At 57.4% G+C, this 16,860-nt stretch overlaps 1 protein-coding gene and 1 long non-coding RNA gene across 11 annotated transcripts in view; one reads left to right on the top strand and one right to left on the bottom strand.

The window, feature by feature from the left end:
- HDAC5 (histone deacetylase 5) overlaps positions 1-16,860 on the top strand; it is a 35,117-nt gene that overhangs the window by 10,311 nt on the left and 7,946 nt on the right. For 3 of the 10 annotated variants that reach the window (XR_011493864.1, XM_014849339.3, XM_070483331.1), the window contains exons 3-11: positions 2,842-2,913; positions 13,366-13,625; positions 13,711-13,855; positions 13,959-14,073; positions 14,362-14,492; positions 14,624-14,770; positions 14,860-14,972; positions 15,274-15,405; positions 15,632-15,854. Coding sequence is in view for 6 of the 10 variants with exons in the window: in XM_014849339.3 (XP_014704825.1) it covers positions 2,842-2,913; positions 13,366-13,625; positions 13,711-13,855; positions 13,959-14,073; positions 14,362-14,492; positions 14,624-14,770; positions 14,860-14,972; positions 15,274-15,405; positions 15,632-15,854 (1,338 nt within the window). In the remaining 4 variants the exon portion in view is untranslated. Of the gene's footprint in view, positions 1-2,620; positions 2,914-13,365; positions 13,626-13,710; positions 13,856-13,958; positions 14,074-14,361; positions 14,493-14,623; positions 14,771-14,859; positions 14,973-15,273; positions 15,406-15,631; positions 15,855-16,860 lie in introns of those variants that run through there. The other 7 variants (XR_011493863.1, XM_014849337.3, XM_070483330.1 and 4 more) reach the window with 3 other exon arrangements.
- Positions 13,687-16,685, bottom strand: LOC139040056 (uncharacterized). Its single transcript, XR_011493866.1, has 3 exons — positions 16,026-16,685; positions 15,425-15,496; positions 13,687-13,827 (listed from the first exon to the last, which is right to left on the bottom strand). It is a non-coding gene; the product is annotated as an uncharacterized lncRNA (long non-coding RNA).

Here is a 16,860-nt window from a genome sequence, read left to right as displayed (position 1 = left end):
GGATGACACTTGGGAGAGCTGGATGGGTGGAGACGGAGAAGAGAAATGAACCATGAGGAGAGGGGCTATAAAGCAGGAAAGATTGAGGTTAGACATTAGAAGACCTTATTGCATCACTTGAATCTCAGAAGGAAAAAAAGACACTTTTTTTCCCCACCCCAAACCTCCTTTCTTATTCCCCTGGAGGATTCTGGGAACTGCACTGTGGGTTGTCTGTCTGTGTCTGACATTTCGCTTCCCACTTCATGTCCCAACTTCATGAAATCATAACAGTGCTGAAAACTGCCCCGAGCCCCTGTCTCTGCACCCCTGGGTGCGCAGCTCCTGAGTGCCCCTATCTTCCCTAAGCAAGGAGTTCTCTTTCCTTAGGTTTCTGGCTGCTCCAGGTTCTGGGAGCCCTGCTTTTGAGTCATTGTAGCTGATGACTTCCTTTCCTCCAGAGTAGGGCTCCCCTACAGTACTCTCCTGTGCCTGGGGCAGGTAGGGAGAGCCAGGACAGGGCTAGCCAGCCCTTCTGGTTGCTCCCAGCGTGGGTGGGTGGAGTCCTGGGCTGGGAGGGGCTCTGCCCCTGGCTTTCTCGGCTCCCTTGAGTCTACTGCCCATCACCCCACTGAGGGGACCTGGCCTTCCCTTCCTCTTGAGAGAGAGCCTGGTTGGCCAGGTTGAGGTTAGGGCCGGGGGGTGGGGCGGGCGGTGTGGTGAACCAGGTCCCCAGATCTGCCCTGAAGTGTCCGCTAACACCGTACCCCTGTGGGGAGCACTGCTCTGACACTGTTTTTGTAGTCTGCTGGCTGAGAAGCTGAGGCTCCAGATCTTTGCTTAGGTTCTGTTTCCCCCCACTCCCCCAATAGACATCTTGTCAGCCAGTCTAGGGCCTGGGAAAGCCTCCTCTGCCACCTCCCCTGTCCGTGTGCTCCCCTCACCTGAGGGCAGGAGGACCCTTTTCTGTCCCTGGCTGGCAGAAGCCCCAGCTGGGAAGATGGGCTCCAGGAGGCACAGCCACTGTGTCCTTGGTTGGCCAGCTCCTCCTGGGCTCCCAACAGGAGGGTGAGGTCATCCAGTCCAGGGAGAGGACAGGTGTCCCTGGCTCCATGCCTGGAGTTGGGGGCAAGGAGGGGCCAGGAGGGGACTCCAAAATAGCAATTGTGACATCAGGAAGCAGGAGGGGGACATAGACCCAGGAATAACCAGGCTATTAAAAGGCTCCAGTGAGGTCAGGGGGCCAAGCAGGCTCTCTGGACCAGTGGGAGGCACAACCTGAGGAGAAGGGATGGGCCAGCAGTGGGCAGGATGGGCAGGCGTCACAGATCCTCATGATGCACTAGTCTGAGGTCCCAGCAGGGCCCCAGGAACAGGGGCTGCTCTGCCAGGCCTGGGACTGGTGGGAAAGAGCTGGATGCTGGCAGCCTCTTGACTCTTCTTAGAAGGGCTCCAACCTCAAGTCTGTTCCTACCTGGGTATTAGGGGTCATCGTATCTGTTAGCGGAAACCCTGGGGCAGCTTCATATACTCCCTTGTGCAAGATGCAGTGAGTTGTGGTGGTTAGAGCTCAGACTTGAGCCCCAGACATCCCAGCCCTACCATTTAAGCAGGTATATGACCTAGCATGAGTGACTTCATCTCTCTGTGCCTCAGTTTCCCCATCTGCACCTATCTCCTGAGATCAATGTGCAGAATAAATGAGGTGATATATGTGCTGCTTTTAGCGTTGCACCTGGCCCATTGCCAGGGAAGAGCTACCTGTGTTCTGAGGATGGGCAAGTGCTCCCTGGTCCCCTTTCCCTGGGTCGGGAGGGGGAGGCCTGTCTGGAAGGAGTCTCCCTGGCCCTGGAAGGAAGCTGAGCAGCCTGTGGATGCAACACGTCTAATGGGTAGGAGGGAGCTGTCAATCAGCTGCTGCTCTGGAGTCTCCCTGCTGGATGAGGGGCTGGGGAGGCACCTTCCAGGCTTCTGGCTGTTAGAAGGACTCCAGGGAGGATGCAAGGTTAGGCCAGGTGGCCCTGTCTGCTACCCTTTCTCAGACCCTTTCAGTTCCTTTACCTGCTTTGGATGGCAAGAGGGAAGATAGAGGATGGAATCTGGCTTTTTGGTCTCCAGCCCCTCGCCTGCCAGGAGCAGCGCCAGAGGTGCTCCGAGATGCATGGGTACTCCGCAGTCCTTCCCCAGCCCAGCCTCTGGCCACCCGGCTCTGTGGCCTTGGCTCTGAGTGCAGGCCCTCCCCTGTTCCCATCCCCCTGCCTGGCGCTTCCTCCTGGGGTGGAACGCGCCTCCCCCCCATGGGGCCTCCGCCAGGCCTGGGCTCCTGGCAGCCAGCCGGCGGCTCCCTGAGCATGCTCCACCTATTTATAGACAGGGCCCTCCCCCAACTGCTATTTCAGTCTTCTGCCAGCTGCCGGCGGCTCATTCGGGAAGGAGGAGCAGGGAGCCGGGCCCAGAGCTGTCACCCAGGGCTGGGAGGGAACACAGAGAGCCCGGCTTGCCTGCTGAGCTCCCCTTCCTGTCCTCTGAGTGCTGAGCCATACCCCAGCTCCAGAGAGCTGGGGAAAGCCTGGTAGTCGAATGCCCCTCTAGAACAGAGCTGGGCCTGTAGGTCTGGGGCCTCCCAGCTCCTCCTGCCGCTAGGAGCGCCCAGGCCGGATGAGGCACCTCCCCACAGCGTGGGTCCCAGCAGCAGTGGCCTGAGGGAGCCCCTGAACAGGGAGGGCTCCGCCCCACCACCTTCCCTTTGGCTGCCTCCCGCCTCAGGCGGCCCCCTCCCTGGCATGCTGCTGGTACCCAAAGCTCAGGGGCTCGTGGAGATGCTGCAGACCATCTATGAGACAGAATCCTGTTTCTCAGCAGATGGGATGTCAGGCCGGGAACCGTCCTTGGAAATCCTGCCTCGGACCCCTCTACACGGTATCCCTGTGGCAGGTAAGTACCTCCGTGTCCCCACCTGCCCTCTGCCATTGGGCATCTTTGTCCCTGAGGCTGGGCATCTGGCTCTGAGCCTCGCCCAGATGGGGTCTTGCTTAGATCTTTCTAGAGGGCTTTCTTCAGAATATGGATGGTTGGGGAGCCATCCTCACTGAGTGGGCTTCCCTGCCCTCTCTGGCTGAGGACCTGCCCTCCTGCCATGCCCTCCAGCTGTGCTGCATCCCTTCGAGTCTCTTTGGCCTCCAGCAGGGTCAGCATCAGCTGCTGGGGGCTGTGGATTACTAGAAGATCCTGGCCCAGTTGGCACGGTGGTCAGAGGGGAGGAAGTGGGTCAGTGACCTGCCTCCAGTCTGCCTGCTCCCCAGGTCTGGGCAGAGGAAGAAGCCATAGCTGGAGCGTCCATAAGAATAAACGCTACCCCGGTTCCTCTGGCTGGGTTCTTGGGGACAGAGGGTTGAGTGCAGTGATTTCTGCAAGTCCTCAGTCAGGAGTCCCCTGGGAATCAGATACCTGGGGAGCAGGCTTGATGCACTTGTGGTCAAGTTAGGCAGAGGCTGGCAGCTGGGATGTGGGGGGCCTTGGCTGCCTTAGTTCCTAGCTCCCCCATCTCTCTCCTTCCCCCAGGCCTTGGATTTTTCCCATCTCATGAGGATGAAGAGGTGTTACTCTGGCTAATATGGGCTTGAGGAACCCCTAGCCCTGCTGCCTTTTCAGCAGGGATGTTTTTGGCTCTTGACTGGGGGCGGGGGTCCCCCAGAGCTTGGCCACTCCCTCCCAGGAACCTGTTGGCAGCATCAGGCCTTTCTGGCACAGCCTCCTAACCAGGCCGGCACCACAAGATGCTTCCTCTTGGGAGGGGCCTGCTGGACCCATGCCGGCTTGGCCCCTCCTGGCAGTGGCTTGGCACTCGGGTGTGGGCGTCTGTGTGTATATGTAAAGGGAGTCTTTGCCTCTGGTTATGTGGGTGTGGGTCCCAACCTTTGAATTGGAAGGTGGGAGCTGTGTGCCTACGCAGGTACCTGTGATTTGGCTCTGAGCTGTCCAGGGATAAGGTTGCAGCTGGACTGGATGTGTCAGAGGATGAATGTTTTGGGAAGATTTGGAAAACCCTTGGAACAAGGCCTGCCATCTGTCTGGGCAGGGATGCCCATGCAGTCTCTTAGGGGAGGGCCATAACCCTGGGGGCCAGCCCTCCAGGGTACCCATGCAGGCCCCTGGGATGGGGGCATAACCCTGGGGGCCAGCTGTGTAGGGTGCTCATGCAGGCCCCTGGGAGGAGGTAGACACACAGAGGGCTGGTCTACCCCTGGTCTAGTTGAGCCTGCAGCTCTAGCTAAAGACCCTGCTGCTGACACCTACCCCAGAGCCCCTAGGGGTCAAGGTGGTCTCTTGGAAAGCAAAGAACTAACTGTGCAGAGCATCTGCTTGGGAGCAGCTCTACCCATTTGGCAGATGCCGTATCAGTTCACCCATGCCGCCCTGTCCCCACTGTCGCTTGCCTCCCAGCAAGGCTGGTGGTTGGCCTCCTCAGCTTATTCTCTCACCTTCTGTCAAGTTAGACTCCAGAAATCTTGCAAGCCAGAACCCCCCACCCCCATCCCTTCCCTAAGGCTGCCTGTCCCTGCATAGACCCCGCCCCAGCCCGTCCCTCTCTCCAGATCCCTGTTGTCCCCCCCCCATGCACACTGCCTAGTCTTTTGAGAGGTGGCGTGGTCCATGCTGGCAGGAGGGAGGCGTGAGTCACCTCAGCGGCTCAGGGAGAGGGCTAAGAATGTTCCCCCTGCGCAGCTCTGATGCTGTGTCTCTGACGCGGCTGGGGACAGATATAGGCCTGGAGCTCGGCTGCCTTGTTTTTTTTTGGACTCTGGAATGTAAATAGATGTTTCAAATAGAAACGCTTTAACCTTTGGGTTAAAAAAAAATCCACCCCAGATAAACATGGCCATGAGGGCCCAGGCAGCCTGGTGTTCCCCCTACCCCCCCCCCCCCCCCGCCTCCTCTCCCATCTCTTGATCAGTCTCCAGACAGGATGCAAAAGTCCATGGCTGAAAAAGCAGATGTCCAGGGACGCTTCTTGGGCAGTGTGTGTCGCCAGGCCTCCCCAGCACGAGGGGTTGGGGAAAAGGGGGCTTTCCAGGGTGGGGGTCTACCCTGGACTCTTGGCTTACTCCAGCAGCAAGTCTTGGGAACCCTATTTTAGGGGCATCCTTTGCTGTCTGCTGTTCCCCAGCGCTTAGCACAGTGCCTGGCACATGGATGAATGAATATTGCTTGAGGGGGCTGGCGTCCAGGGCTGATGGCAGGGTTCCTGGGCGCTATTCTGGGGTTTGGCCCTCTGGGTGACTGGAGACAGCTATGGTGAGTTGCCCCAGCGGGGAGCCAGGGCCTTGGCAGGCAGAGCCCATGAGGGATGCGGGGCACTCTCTGCTGTTGCTGCGTGAGGAGGGGGACAAATCGCACCTTCCACTTGTGCGATCAGAGGTCTTCCTTGACCAACGGGGTCTCTGCCTAGCTCCATCGAAACAGCCCAGTGTACAGTGGCTACTTCCCTCACCCAGGCCTGCTACTGGCCTGGGGAGCCTGGGAGCTTGAAGTCTGGTGAGGGATTCCCAAGGATGCGGAGCTGGCGGATCCCCTGCCTCCCTTCTGTGGGCCCTGGATTCCGCTTTGGCCTGGACTGGGCGGAGCTGATGCTTGGGCAATGTGCAGGATCTTAAGAGCAGGCACGGAGGAGGAGTCTCCCTTCCCAAGTGAGGCAGGGTGTGATCCTGCTTGTGCCAGGAAGGGACGCTGTGGATGCTGGGAAGTGCCATGGGGCTCAGGTTTGGTATTGGGGTTTCCCCTGGATATTCCTACTCATGTTCTTCAGACCATTCCGAGCTTGGCTGTGTCTGTGGGTGTGTAGGTGTTGGGGTGTGGGGAAGGAAGGAAGGGCGAGACTCGTGTAGGAAGGGAATGAAGATTATAATGTACTAAGTGACAGGGGTAGCAGGTGCTTTCCTAACCTTGTCTCTTTTAGGAAGGTATTAATAGCTATGTTTTACAATTGAGAAGGATCAGAGAGGTTAAGGAACTTGCCCAAGGTCACAGAGTGTGTGACAGCTGGAATTCGGATTAGGTCTCTGTGTTGGGCCACCACTATCCTCCACAAAAGCTCCTTTGTGCAAATTTTTAAAAGGTGGCCCTTCTTCCGGGTGGATACAACCTCATGCCAGAGTTCATGGCTTAGCAATTGGATCGTGGGCTAGATTTCAGCCCCCAACTTGCCGCTTCACTTGGGTGCCCTTGTGCAGTATAACCTTGTGCAGTATAACAACCTGCATAACCTTATGTGGTGGGCCTGTCTTGGTGCTTCCAAAGTTTGTGCTCCTAAAGAATAGAGACCTGAGGTTTCTGAGAGGAGGCTTTGTTTTCTATAAATGCTAGGGACCATTTGGTCAGCTATTTGCCTCCTTGCAGGGATTTTGGCCCAAGGGGAGAAGAGGCTCAGGAACAAATTGGAACACCCCATCCCATTCAGCCTTCCCTGCCCCCTTTCCCTCCTACCTCATCCCCTCCTCTTGTTTCTGAGACCCTCAGCTGTCCCTTCTCTGCTGCACAGCTGCCAGACAGGAAATCAGATTAACTGTGTCCACACACACACAGCTGTAACAGCTGTCAGGTTGGCAGCAAAATGAGTGCAGCCAGTCCGGGGACACTGTGAGAAAGTAGTTTGCAAACTTTCAGTTGCATCAGAATTATCAAAGGAGTGTATTAAAATGCAGAATACCAGGCCTTCCCCGTTCAGATTCTGTAGGGAATCCCAGGAACCAGCATTTTAAACACATCTCAGCTGATTCTGATGTGCGTAGACACAGACCATGCTTGGAGTAAGGGCTGTATGGACAGGAGTCATGGGGACAGGGGTCATGGGGCCCAGCAGCCTGCCAGTGGTTGTCACCAGCATCCCTGGAAGGCCTTGGTGGGCTTTGGGACTCCTGGGAGAAGGGCCTCCTGCAGAGGGAGGGAGGCTGTCGCCCCAGGCAGAGTCAAATCCAGCTCCCAGCAGCCTGGAAGTCTGGAGAAGGGAGGATGTTTTGAGATGCTGGGGAGCAGGTGCCCAAACCAGCTGGGGCAGGGGATTATGGCAAGTGGCCAGGTGGGCAGGTGGGCAGGGTGCCCTGCTGGATGCTCAGGGCTGGGTTGTGCTGGGGGAATGGAGGCACAGCCCCTGCCCTGGGGCCCCTGCAGGCCACCCCAGGTGCAGAGTGAACAGTCCCAGCAACAGCTGCAGACTCTGAGTGGTTAGTGTGCCTTTTAATCGCCTCTAGCTTGGTGCCCAAGTGTTTCCTGGAAATGGCTGGGCTGAAGTGTCTGCTGCTTCTCCAGATAGCAGCCCAAGATCGACGACTAGCTCCGTCTTCACCAGGGGGAGACGCTTCGTGCCTTCCATCAGGGCTCTTCCTCCTCTGAGCACAAGGTCCCTCAGAGGCATGATCTGCCCCAAGCTTCTGGGGGTTCCATTCACTCAGCCCCCTTCTCCCCTGTGCTCCTGGGCTCTGGTGTTTGGGGGCCAACCAGGTGCCCTGTCTAGATTCCTGTATCTTTAATGTTTAATAGAGAGTTTGGCTCCTCGCTCCACCTCTTGTTAAATTCAGGAGCAGCCTTTGAGGGTTCTCCTGTTTTTCAGTGGGAGGCAGAGAAAGAGCCAGAAGGCCTGGGGTTAAGCCCTGGCTCCTCCGCCTCCTTTCCAGGTGACATTGGATAAGTCTCTTCCATTTCTGGCCTCACTGTCCTCCTCTGTCAACTGGGGAACTGCATTGCTGATCTGCAGGTCCTTCCTGCACTGATGTCCTGAGTCTCTGAAGTCAGTTTCGCATTGCTTCTGCCTTGGGAGAAGAGGGGCTTAGGGTCTCCTGAGTCCTGGCCCCAGGAGGATGTGGAATAGTATCGGGGAGAGGGGTGTTGCCTGCAGTGGGCACAGTGCAGTTAGATACCAGGGAAGACTTTCTGACTGCTTGGAGCTGGGGCCCCAAGAGCAGGGACCAAAACTCATGTTCTTCTGAGCTAATGCTTGTGAGGGACAGGAGGGATTCCACCGCTGTGGGCTAGGCCATGGAGGACAGAGTGGCCCTTGGTGGAGGCAGCGAGGCAGGAGAGACAGCCTGCAAGTGCTGTGGTTGGGAAGGGGCTGTTCCCAGAGCTTCTTCCTCCAGCATTGGGATCCTGCCGCTGGCCACTCCAGCTGGTGTTGTGTGGGGCTCACGGGAAGGGCTTTGATTGGGACAGGACCACAGAGCGACCTTGGGACAATCTGAAATGAAAGAGCTAAGGCTTCCCTCTGGCAGAGGTCTGAGCCTGCCTGCCTTAGAATTAGGGCGGTCTGTGAACCTGGCTCCACGTAATTCTAAGTATTTTGTTTCATGCACTTTAGAAGTGGTCCATAGGCTTCACTAGACTGCCAAAGGGGTCCAGGACACACAAAATGTCAGGAGCCATTAATAATAGCCTTGACTAGCACCTCCTGAGACCGTCCTAGGCCCTGTGCCAAGCTCCTCTGCACGTGTGCTCTCTCCTGAGCCTGACAGCTCTGGGAGGCAGGTGCCATTCTTGCTCCCATTTCACAAATGCCCGCAGGAGCACGGGGAGGTGATCGGTGCCTTGTCCTATGAAGTGGCAAGCTGACTTGAACTCTGGAATTCTCTTATGCCGGAGTCTTTGCTCTTAACCATGACGTGATGTGTGTTGCTTGTGTTACGTGAGGAGTTGTGAAAATTGCTAGGTGAGAGTCATCCCCAGCTTGCACATGTGGAAATACTGTCTGAATTGCGGTGGAACCTGTTGAGCCTAAATTGGCTTCACTAGTCACGTAAGAGCACAGAAATAGATCATGGGAAACCGTCCTCGGTGGGGAGGGGTCATCGGCGTCATAGGGAGGAGTGTGAAATGCTGTTCCCTGCCCCCTTCCAAATTCTCTCAAGGCCAAGAAAGGGACAAGAGCCTTTTCCCATTCTCCAGAGGGATAGAATGAGGTCATTAGATTTTAAGGATGCTGCTGATTCCCCAGCCTGGCAAGGGGGGTCCTGAGGGCGTGGGTGCTGGTGGAAGGTGCTGCCCTTTAGGGTGGGCTGCCAGCCCTTTGCTCTCCAGAGGGCAGTTATCCAGGGCTGGCTCACACTGAGGGCCTGGGATGCCCCAAATTGGAGCCAGGCTGCACAGGTCCGTGTTCAGAGGGAGCCTGCCTGAGCTGGGAGTCAGGACAGCTGGGTTCGAGTCGCTGCTATTTACTTGGTGGGGTCTTCTGCACTGTAGCCTCTCGAAGGGGCTTGGTCTCCTCGTCTGTGTAATGAGGGGGCTGAAACAGATGGTCTCCAGGCCCCTTTACTCTCTCCATGGTAGCTCCTCAGCCCCAGGGCTTCTGCAGAGGCCTCGTTTTGTCCTGTGTAGACATTCCAAACAGCTTAAGGCACCCCTCCCTCATACTCTACCTACCCTGGACCCCTCCTCCTCCCCTGGCCTTCAGTGGCTGGTGGCTCTTGGGAGAACAGTCTTTTTAGAGCCAAATGTTTAGCTTCTTAGGTCTGGAGGTGGGTCCACCCCTGTGCTGCCCCCTCCATCCAGAGCTTCTCCAGGGGGAACGAAAAGTAGCATTTCCCTGCTCCCAGGGTGTGCCTCCCAGGGATTCCGGAGTTGGTGACTCCTCCAAGAGAGGGCTTGGAGCTGGGGCCTGGCTTGTGGTGTGTTGAGAGCAGGAGGCCTTGCTCCTGGGCAGTTAGATCTGTTTTTTATTTTGAACCTCTGTTCCCCAAAGTGCTACTAGAACCTACTCCTTGTGTCCCAGAGGCCCTTGTCTGCTTGGGGGCAGTTTCCCTTTGCCTGGACACTCTTTTTTAGTCTAGGGCTATGCTGGCAGTTGTCCCAGAGTGCCCCGTCAGCACCTGCATATATCCCAAGGAGCCAGGCTGTCCCTGGTTCTGCTGTCCAGAGAATCTGCTGTGGGAGCCCCCAGTGGGCTGACGGGGTTCCTGGAGATGGGGGAGGCCCAGTGATGGGAAGGAAGTGTCGCTAAGGTGTTGCCACTGCCCACTTGTGCCCATGAGCTGGGCAGGGTGGCCCCTTGGAGCCAGAGCCTCATAAGTGTGAGGCCACTATGATGGCTAGAAATACGTAGCCCTGCCCACCCAGCTACCTGGGCAGGGGCTTCTCCATGGAGGCAGTGTCCCTCAGTCCTGCAGAAGGCCAGAGAACAGGATGGTGTTGCCATTTGTTCCCAAGGCCACCACTCCCAGGAGGAAGGGTCCGAGTCCCCGGGGAGGAGTGGAGTATGGGGCAGGTAGCCCTGGACCCTTCCGTCTTCCCTCTGCAGGAGATTGCTGTGTTGGCTCTCCAGCTTCCTCTCTGTTCCCTACAGCTCTCTGTGAGAAGGAGGCATGGGGTTGGGGAGGACCCAGGGCCTCGCCCTCCCACATGAGCCCTCCCCTGGCCTTTCAGGGGGCTCTTTGCTAGCCAGAGCTCCCAGCCCGTCTTTTAGGGAACACTGTCTCTCTGCCCGCTCTCTTCCCTTTCCTCCACCTTTCTCGGTCCACCAGGAGGTGGTCAGGAGTTTCCTCCTATCATGGCACACCCATTTCCCCTTCCAGGTGCTTGGTTCTGATGGCACTGCCACCTGCTCTGCTTGTGCCAAGCTAGCAGAGGGCACAGATCCACGAGGGGGTGCAAGGCCAGCCAGGCTCTAGGTTTTGTGCCGAGCAGACTACATTCAGGGGGCTCTGTGCCTCCCCCTATCCTTTCCCTGACTCCAGCTGCCCAGCCGTGGCCTCTTCCATCTTGGATGGAGCCATGTTACTACCTGGCAGACTCCTGGCATGTCACATCCTGTCCAGGCCCCACAGGGCCTGCAGATTAATATTCTCCAGTCGCTCGTGCTTCCTGCTTGCATGGGAACAAGGCTGTGTGGCACAGCCTGCTGGCTGCCCTGCCACTTGCATACCAATGGGACTATGGCTCCCGCTGCGGTGTAGGCCCTAGTGTCTCTGCTGCAGTGGTGGCTGTGCGGGAGCCCTGGTGGGAGATTCCCCTTGCCTGAGCCTGTGCCCTCTCTGCAGGGCTCCTGCAAGGGAAGCCAGCATGGTTGGCGGCAGTTCCAGCCTGAGCGGGGTTATCTGCTGGGGGCCAGGAGTGCTTGGACCCCTGCCCTTCCCTGGGCGGGCATGCTGGCATCCGGCTCCCGCAGCCCCAGCACAGTCGGGAGCAGCAGGTTGAAGCCCGTCCACCTCTTGGCTGAGCGATCAGAGTGCCACAGGCCAAGCCAGCCTTGCCTAGGAACAGATAAATCTCCAGCCAGCTTGGGGCCTTGCTGAGCATTTCCAGGGCCAGGCAGACCTGAGGCTGGCTGCTGGCTCCTTGCTGCCACCCTGCTTTGTACCCGGGACAGGCCGGCTACCTCTAGAAAGGCCCTTTGCAGTTTCTAGGGGCCCTTCCCCCTGGTGTTAGGGCAGGACATAGGTTGGGAGGGAGAGTGAGTGAGAGTGTGTGTGTGTGTGTGTGTGTGTAACTCCACCCTCCTGGCCACATCTGGCCACTCCTGCAGATGTGGCTCTGGCCTTGTGGCCACAGAGTCGTCAGTGTGGCTGGCGGGCAAACCAAAGAGGAATGTGCCTAGCAGTGCTGGGGGGAGAAGGAGCTGGTAGGGATCAAGAGAGACATTCTACCCAGGCGTTACCTTCCATCCCCACCTCCAGTGGGTCCCAGAGGCCTTATTCAGGCATGAGGGTAGCATTGCCTTAGTCTTCAGCAGGTCTTGCCCCTGCCTTGGTGACATTCATTCAGTGCAGGCTCCCTTGAAAGATCCAGGCCCATAGACTGCACAGGTTGTGGGAGCCTCTCTTAGCTCAGCCCTTAGCCCCTCTCCCAGCGCCCTCTCTACTCCCAATGAGGGATGGCAGTGGGGGCCTAGGCAAGAGGCCTGCTCACAAGTGCAGGAGACGCTGGCCGCCAGCAGGATGGTGGGGTCCTTCCTTCTCCAGGCCTGGGCTGGAGTGGGCCACAAGAAAGTCTTCCCAGCTCCCTGTGGCCTTCCTGGGCTGGAGTGAGGAAAGTGAGGGCTTTCTTTGGAGAAAGAAATGGAAAAGAAATAAGACGGGTTGGCCCTGCCTCTCTCACTTCCTCCTTCCCAGGCAGTGGGTAGCCTGTCTTCCCCTTCCTGCTGGCTTCAGGAGGCTTTGTGGCATGTGGGCTGGGCTTGGGGCTCCCTGCTGATGTGGTGTTTGCCTGGTTGCCCTGGCAACCGCGGGGCAGTGGTGGGGAGTGACAGTCAGTGACCAGAGGACAGTGTACAGAGCTCAAGAGGTCGAGACTCAGCCCTCCCACAAAGCTGTTGGAACCTTTTGCCACTCCCTGTGGCCCATTGTCCACATGGTGGCCTGGACCCAAGGTCTTGGGACCCAGCAGGCCCCTCGGCCCCTTTCCCCTTGCCAGTGGGTTCTCCCTGGGACTGGAGTCCTGAGATCTCTGCCTCAGCTCCAGCCCCTCCTGCCATTACCCTTCTTCCTGTCTGATTCCTTTTCCTTTCCTGTCTCCTCCTCCTACCTCCTCCCTGCGCTTGCCCGCCCATTCTCTCCTTCCCCCCTCCCCCCAGCACAGCTGCTGTTTGGCTCACTCTATATATAGCGGCATTTTCAGGGTAATTACAATAAAACTGTTGAAAGGAGATAATCCAGCAAAGGAAACGAGTCTGACTCCCAGCCCCCTTCTGTCCCTGCTTTGGTGCAGCCCTGCACCCCCTTTCCCTGAGGCATTCTGTTCCCACCCCACCCAATTCCCATAACCTCTCCCTCCCTCCCCCGTCTGCCCCAGCTGGTGTGGGACAGAGGAAAGGGAAGAGGGTAGGGATGTCCAGAGGATCCCCACAGGCCTGGGTTTCCTGAGGGCCCTGGCTGCCAATCCCATCCATTCTAGAACCAACCTCTGTGCCTCAGTTTCTCTTCTAGTACAGGCTTCTTGGTGGGGAGTGTGTGGTGTTGAGAGTGGAGGAGGTGGCACAGGAAGGACAGTGGTTAAAAGCATAGGATTTGGATTCATATCCTGGTCCATCAAGGACCTGGCTGGATGTCTTTTGTCGTGTTACTTAAACCTTTGTAAACCTGTTTCCTCACCAGTAAAGTAATTCACATAAAATGCCTGGTGGTGTTAACTGTCAGTGACGGTATTATGTGTCAAGCACTCATAATCTTCCAGGTACCGTGCTTCAGTCTTGTTTATATAATCTTACTGAAGTTCATGGCTTCGACCTCCTTTAATTAAGGCGGAAGGCTGTATCCACGGAGCTGAGGGATTTGACTTCCCTCTCTCAACTCTCTTTGGGTCTAGTAGTCCTGCCTAGTAGCTTTCTGGGTCCCAGGCATGACTGCCAGGGTCTCGTGGGGTCTTGGATGGGGCCCACTGACCCCTTCTCATCTCTTCTCCCCGCAGTGGAGGTGAAGCCGGTGCTGCCAGGAGCCATGCCCAGCTCCATGGGGGGCGGGGGTGGAGGCAGCCCCAGCCCTGTGGAGCTGCGGGGTGCTCTGGCAGGCCCTGTGGACCCCGCGTTGCGGGAGCAGCAACTGCAGCAGGAGCTCCTGGTGCTCAAGCAGCAGCAGCAGCTGCAGAAGCAGCTCCTGTTCGCTGAGTTCCAGAAACAGCACGACCACCTGACACGGCAGCATGAGGTCCAGCTGCAGAAGCACCTCAAGGTGAGTGAGGGGGGTATGGGGGGCTCCCCAGACCCCCACCCCTGGACCTCTCTCACCCTGCCTCCCTCCCTCTGTGCCTCTGCAGCAGCAGCAGGAGATGTTGGCAGCCAAGAGGCAGCAGGAGCTGGAGCAGCAGCGGCAGCGGGAACAGCAACGGCAGGAGGAGCTGGAGAAGCAGCGGCTGGAGCAGCAGCTGCTCGTCCTGCGAAACAAGGAGAAGAGCAAAGAGAGTAAGGCCGGGGGCCTCCTGGGGCCAGCTGGGACTCCTGCCCCTGCCCCCAGCTGTGGGGTCCTGGCCCCAAGCACCCAGGTCAGCTGTGCCCTGTCCCGCAGGTGCCATCGCCAGCACTGAGGTGAAGCTGAGGCTCCAGGAATTCCTCCTGTCGAAGTCAAAGGAGCCCACGCCAGGCGGCCTCAACCATTCCCTCCCACAGCATCCCAAATGCTGGTAATGGCCCTTGGCAGGCATGGATCGCAGAGGCGCTCTGCTTGGGGCTGCCTGGCTACAAGCTGGCAAGGGGCTCCCTTGATCATATATGATGCTATATACAGGCCCTGCAGTCTCTCCTGGGAGACGAGACTCCCAGCCCTGGTTTCTCTCCTGGCTTCCCTCCCCAGAAGCCACTTCCTATTCCTATATGCAGTAGATAGTTCATACATGTAGATTGCTAAGTGGCAGGTCCAGCTGGCTGGGTGATAACCTGGATCTCTTTCCATCCTACCCTCTACCCCCCAGGGGAGCCCACCATGCTTCTTTGGACCAGAGTTCCCCTCCCCAGAGCGGTCCCCCTGGGACGCCTCCCTCCTACAAACTGCCTTTGCTTGGGCCCTACGACAGCCGTGATGACTTCCCCCTCCGCAAAACAGGTGAGTGAGTGTGCAACCTGGCCTCCTAGGAAGTGGCTCCTCGGAAGTAGAGGTGGGAATGTAGAGGGGCTGGGTTGCAGGTGTGTGCCATTTGTGTGGGTGTATCCAAGCCCCGGCTACCTTCTCCCCAGCCTCTGAACCCAACTTGAAAGTGCGTTCGAGACTAAAGCAGAAGGTGGCCGAGCGGAGAAGCAGTCCCCTCCTGCGTCGCAAAGATGGGACTGTCATTAGCACCTTTAAGAAGAGAGCTGTGGAGATCACAGGGGCTGGGCCTGGAGGTAAGGCTCCCCTCCTGTTCCTGTTCTGAGGGCCTCGGAGTTGGGGGGTGGCTCCAAGCAGGCCCAGGTGACAGCCATTTCTCCCATAGTGTCGTCCGTGTGTAACAGCGCGCCAGGTTCTGGCCCCAGCTCTCCCAACAGCTCCCACAGCACCATCGCTGAGAATGGCTTTACTGGCTCAGTCCCCAACATCTCCACCGAGGTACAGGCCTGCTGAGGGCTGGGCGGGCGGGTCAGAGCTGCTCCCTTTCCCTTGGATAGCTCCTTCTGGTCTGGCTTGCTGAGAGTGCCCAGCAGGGACTTCTCTGCCTGTGTGGACAGGCTGAAGGGACCTGTTGCCCTGAAGTGGGATTTGTCCCATGGGCCTCTGAAAGGCTCTGATCTCTCAGTTTCCCGCAGGTGGGACTTGGTTAGGGGAGTGGGGCACCATAGAGCCTTCGGCCTCGGCCCCGGGTGGCCTCCCATTGCCTCTCTCATGCCTGTCTCTCCCGACTACTCCCCAGATGCTCCCCCAGCACCGGGCCCTCCCTCTGGACAGCTCCCCCAACCAGTTCAGCCTCTACACGTCTCCCTCTCTGCCCAACATCTCCCTAGGGCTGCAGGCCACGGTCACTGTCACCAACTCACACATCACTGTGAGTATGAGGCACATACCCCGTCATTCCTCTGGTGTTGAGGTCTTTGGTCCTGGATGTCCTCAGCTGGGGCCTTTGTCCTCCCAGGGCCCTAAAGGAGATCAGATGGCTCTGCCCAGAGCTAGGGGGTGGGCAGAGGGCAGATGAGGGATGCTAGTCCAAAGTTGGCAAGCCTGGGAGCAGTATAAGCCCCTCCCTCATCTCCGTTTCCCCTCCCCACCCCCAGGCCTCCCCGAAGCTGTCATCGCAGCAGGAGGCCGAGAGGCAGGCCCTTCAGTCCCTGCGGCAGGGTGGCGCATTGACGGGCAAGTTCATGAGCACATCCTCCATCCCTGGCTGCCTGCTGGGCGTGGCACTAGAGGGCGACACGAGCCCCCATGGGCATGCCTCCCTGCTGCAGCATGTGCTGCTGCTGGAGCAGGCCCGGCAGCAGAGTACCCTCATTGCTGGTGAGTGGACAAGTGGCTGTGCAAGGGAGGGGGTGTCAGGGCCCCCTTCTGGGGGCTCAAGGCAGAGCCAACCATCAGGGAGAAGTAGCCAGGGATACCTTCCTGCCTTGTCATAGCTCCCCTCAATGGCTTCATTGATTTCTTCTACATTCTACAGACGTTGTTGAGTACCTGCAGCCTGCCAGGCGCTGTTCTCGACAACGTCTGCAGCCGTGATGGAGCTCACGTTCCCGAGCAGCGCCGTCCGCTAGAAATGTAACACAAGCCGCATGTGTAATTTAAGGTTTTCTAGAGCCACATTGAAAAATGTAAAGAGAAACAGGTGAAATTAATTTTAATAACATTTAACTCATTATATCTAGAACATTATCATTGCAACATATAATCAATATAAAGAATCATCAGTGAGATGTTTTACTCTGTTTCACGCTGTCTTTGAAATCCAGTGTGTATTTCGTACTTCAAGCACATCTCAGTTTAGACAGGCCATGTTTCAAGCACTCAGTAGTCACGTGTGGCTGGCAGTTATGGGTTTGGACAGCACAGCTTTGGACACTCAGCCCTTAAGTAGCTGGTGGCATTAGAAGAGGTTCTGCTTACAAGCCACATGATCCCGGCCCCTAGGCTTCCCAGCCTGGTGGGTCCATGTCCACGATCAGAGGTCTTGTTGCAGTTGGGGAGAACTAGTCATTGTTCACTCACAGACAGCCTGAGACTATACAGTCATGCATCACTTAACGACAGGGACATGCTGTGAGCAATGCATCGTTAGGTGATTTTGTCGTCGTGTGGACATCATAGACTGTCCTTACACAAACCTAGATGGTACAGCCTACTACACACCTAGGCTATCTGGTACTAATTTTATGGGAACACTGTCATGTATGTGGTCTGTCATTGACCAAAACATCATTATGTGGTGCTTGACTGTATGTGCAATCATAAACGAATCAGAGGGAGAGAATGGTGAATCCAGGAAGGCTTGCTGGAGGCAGTGGCTCTGAGC

The sequence above is a fragment of the Equus asinus genome, chromosome 13, assembly GCF_041296235.1.
Source record: "Equus asinus isolate D_3611 breed Donkey chromosome 13, EquAss-T2T_v2, whole genome shotgun sequence".
NCBI classification, from domain to species: domain Eukaryota; kingdom Metazoa; phylum Chordata; class Mammalia; order Perissodactyla; family Equidae; genus Equus; species Equus asinus.
Note: the sequence above shows the minus strand (reverse complement) of the source record. Positions and strands in the feature narration are given on the sequence as shown.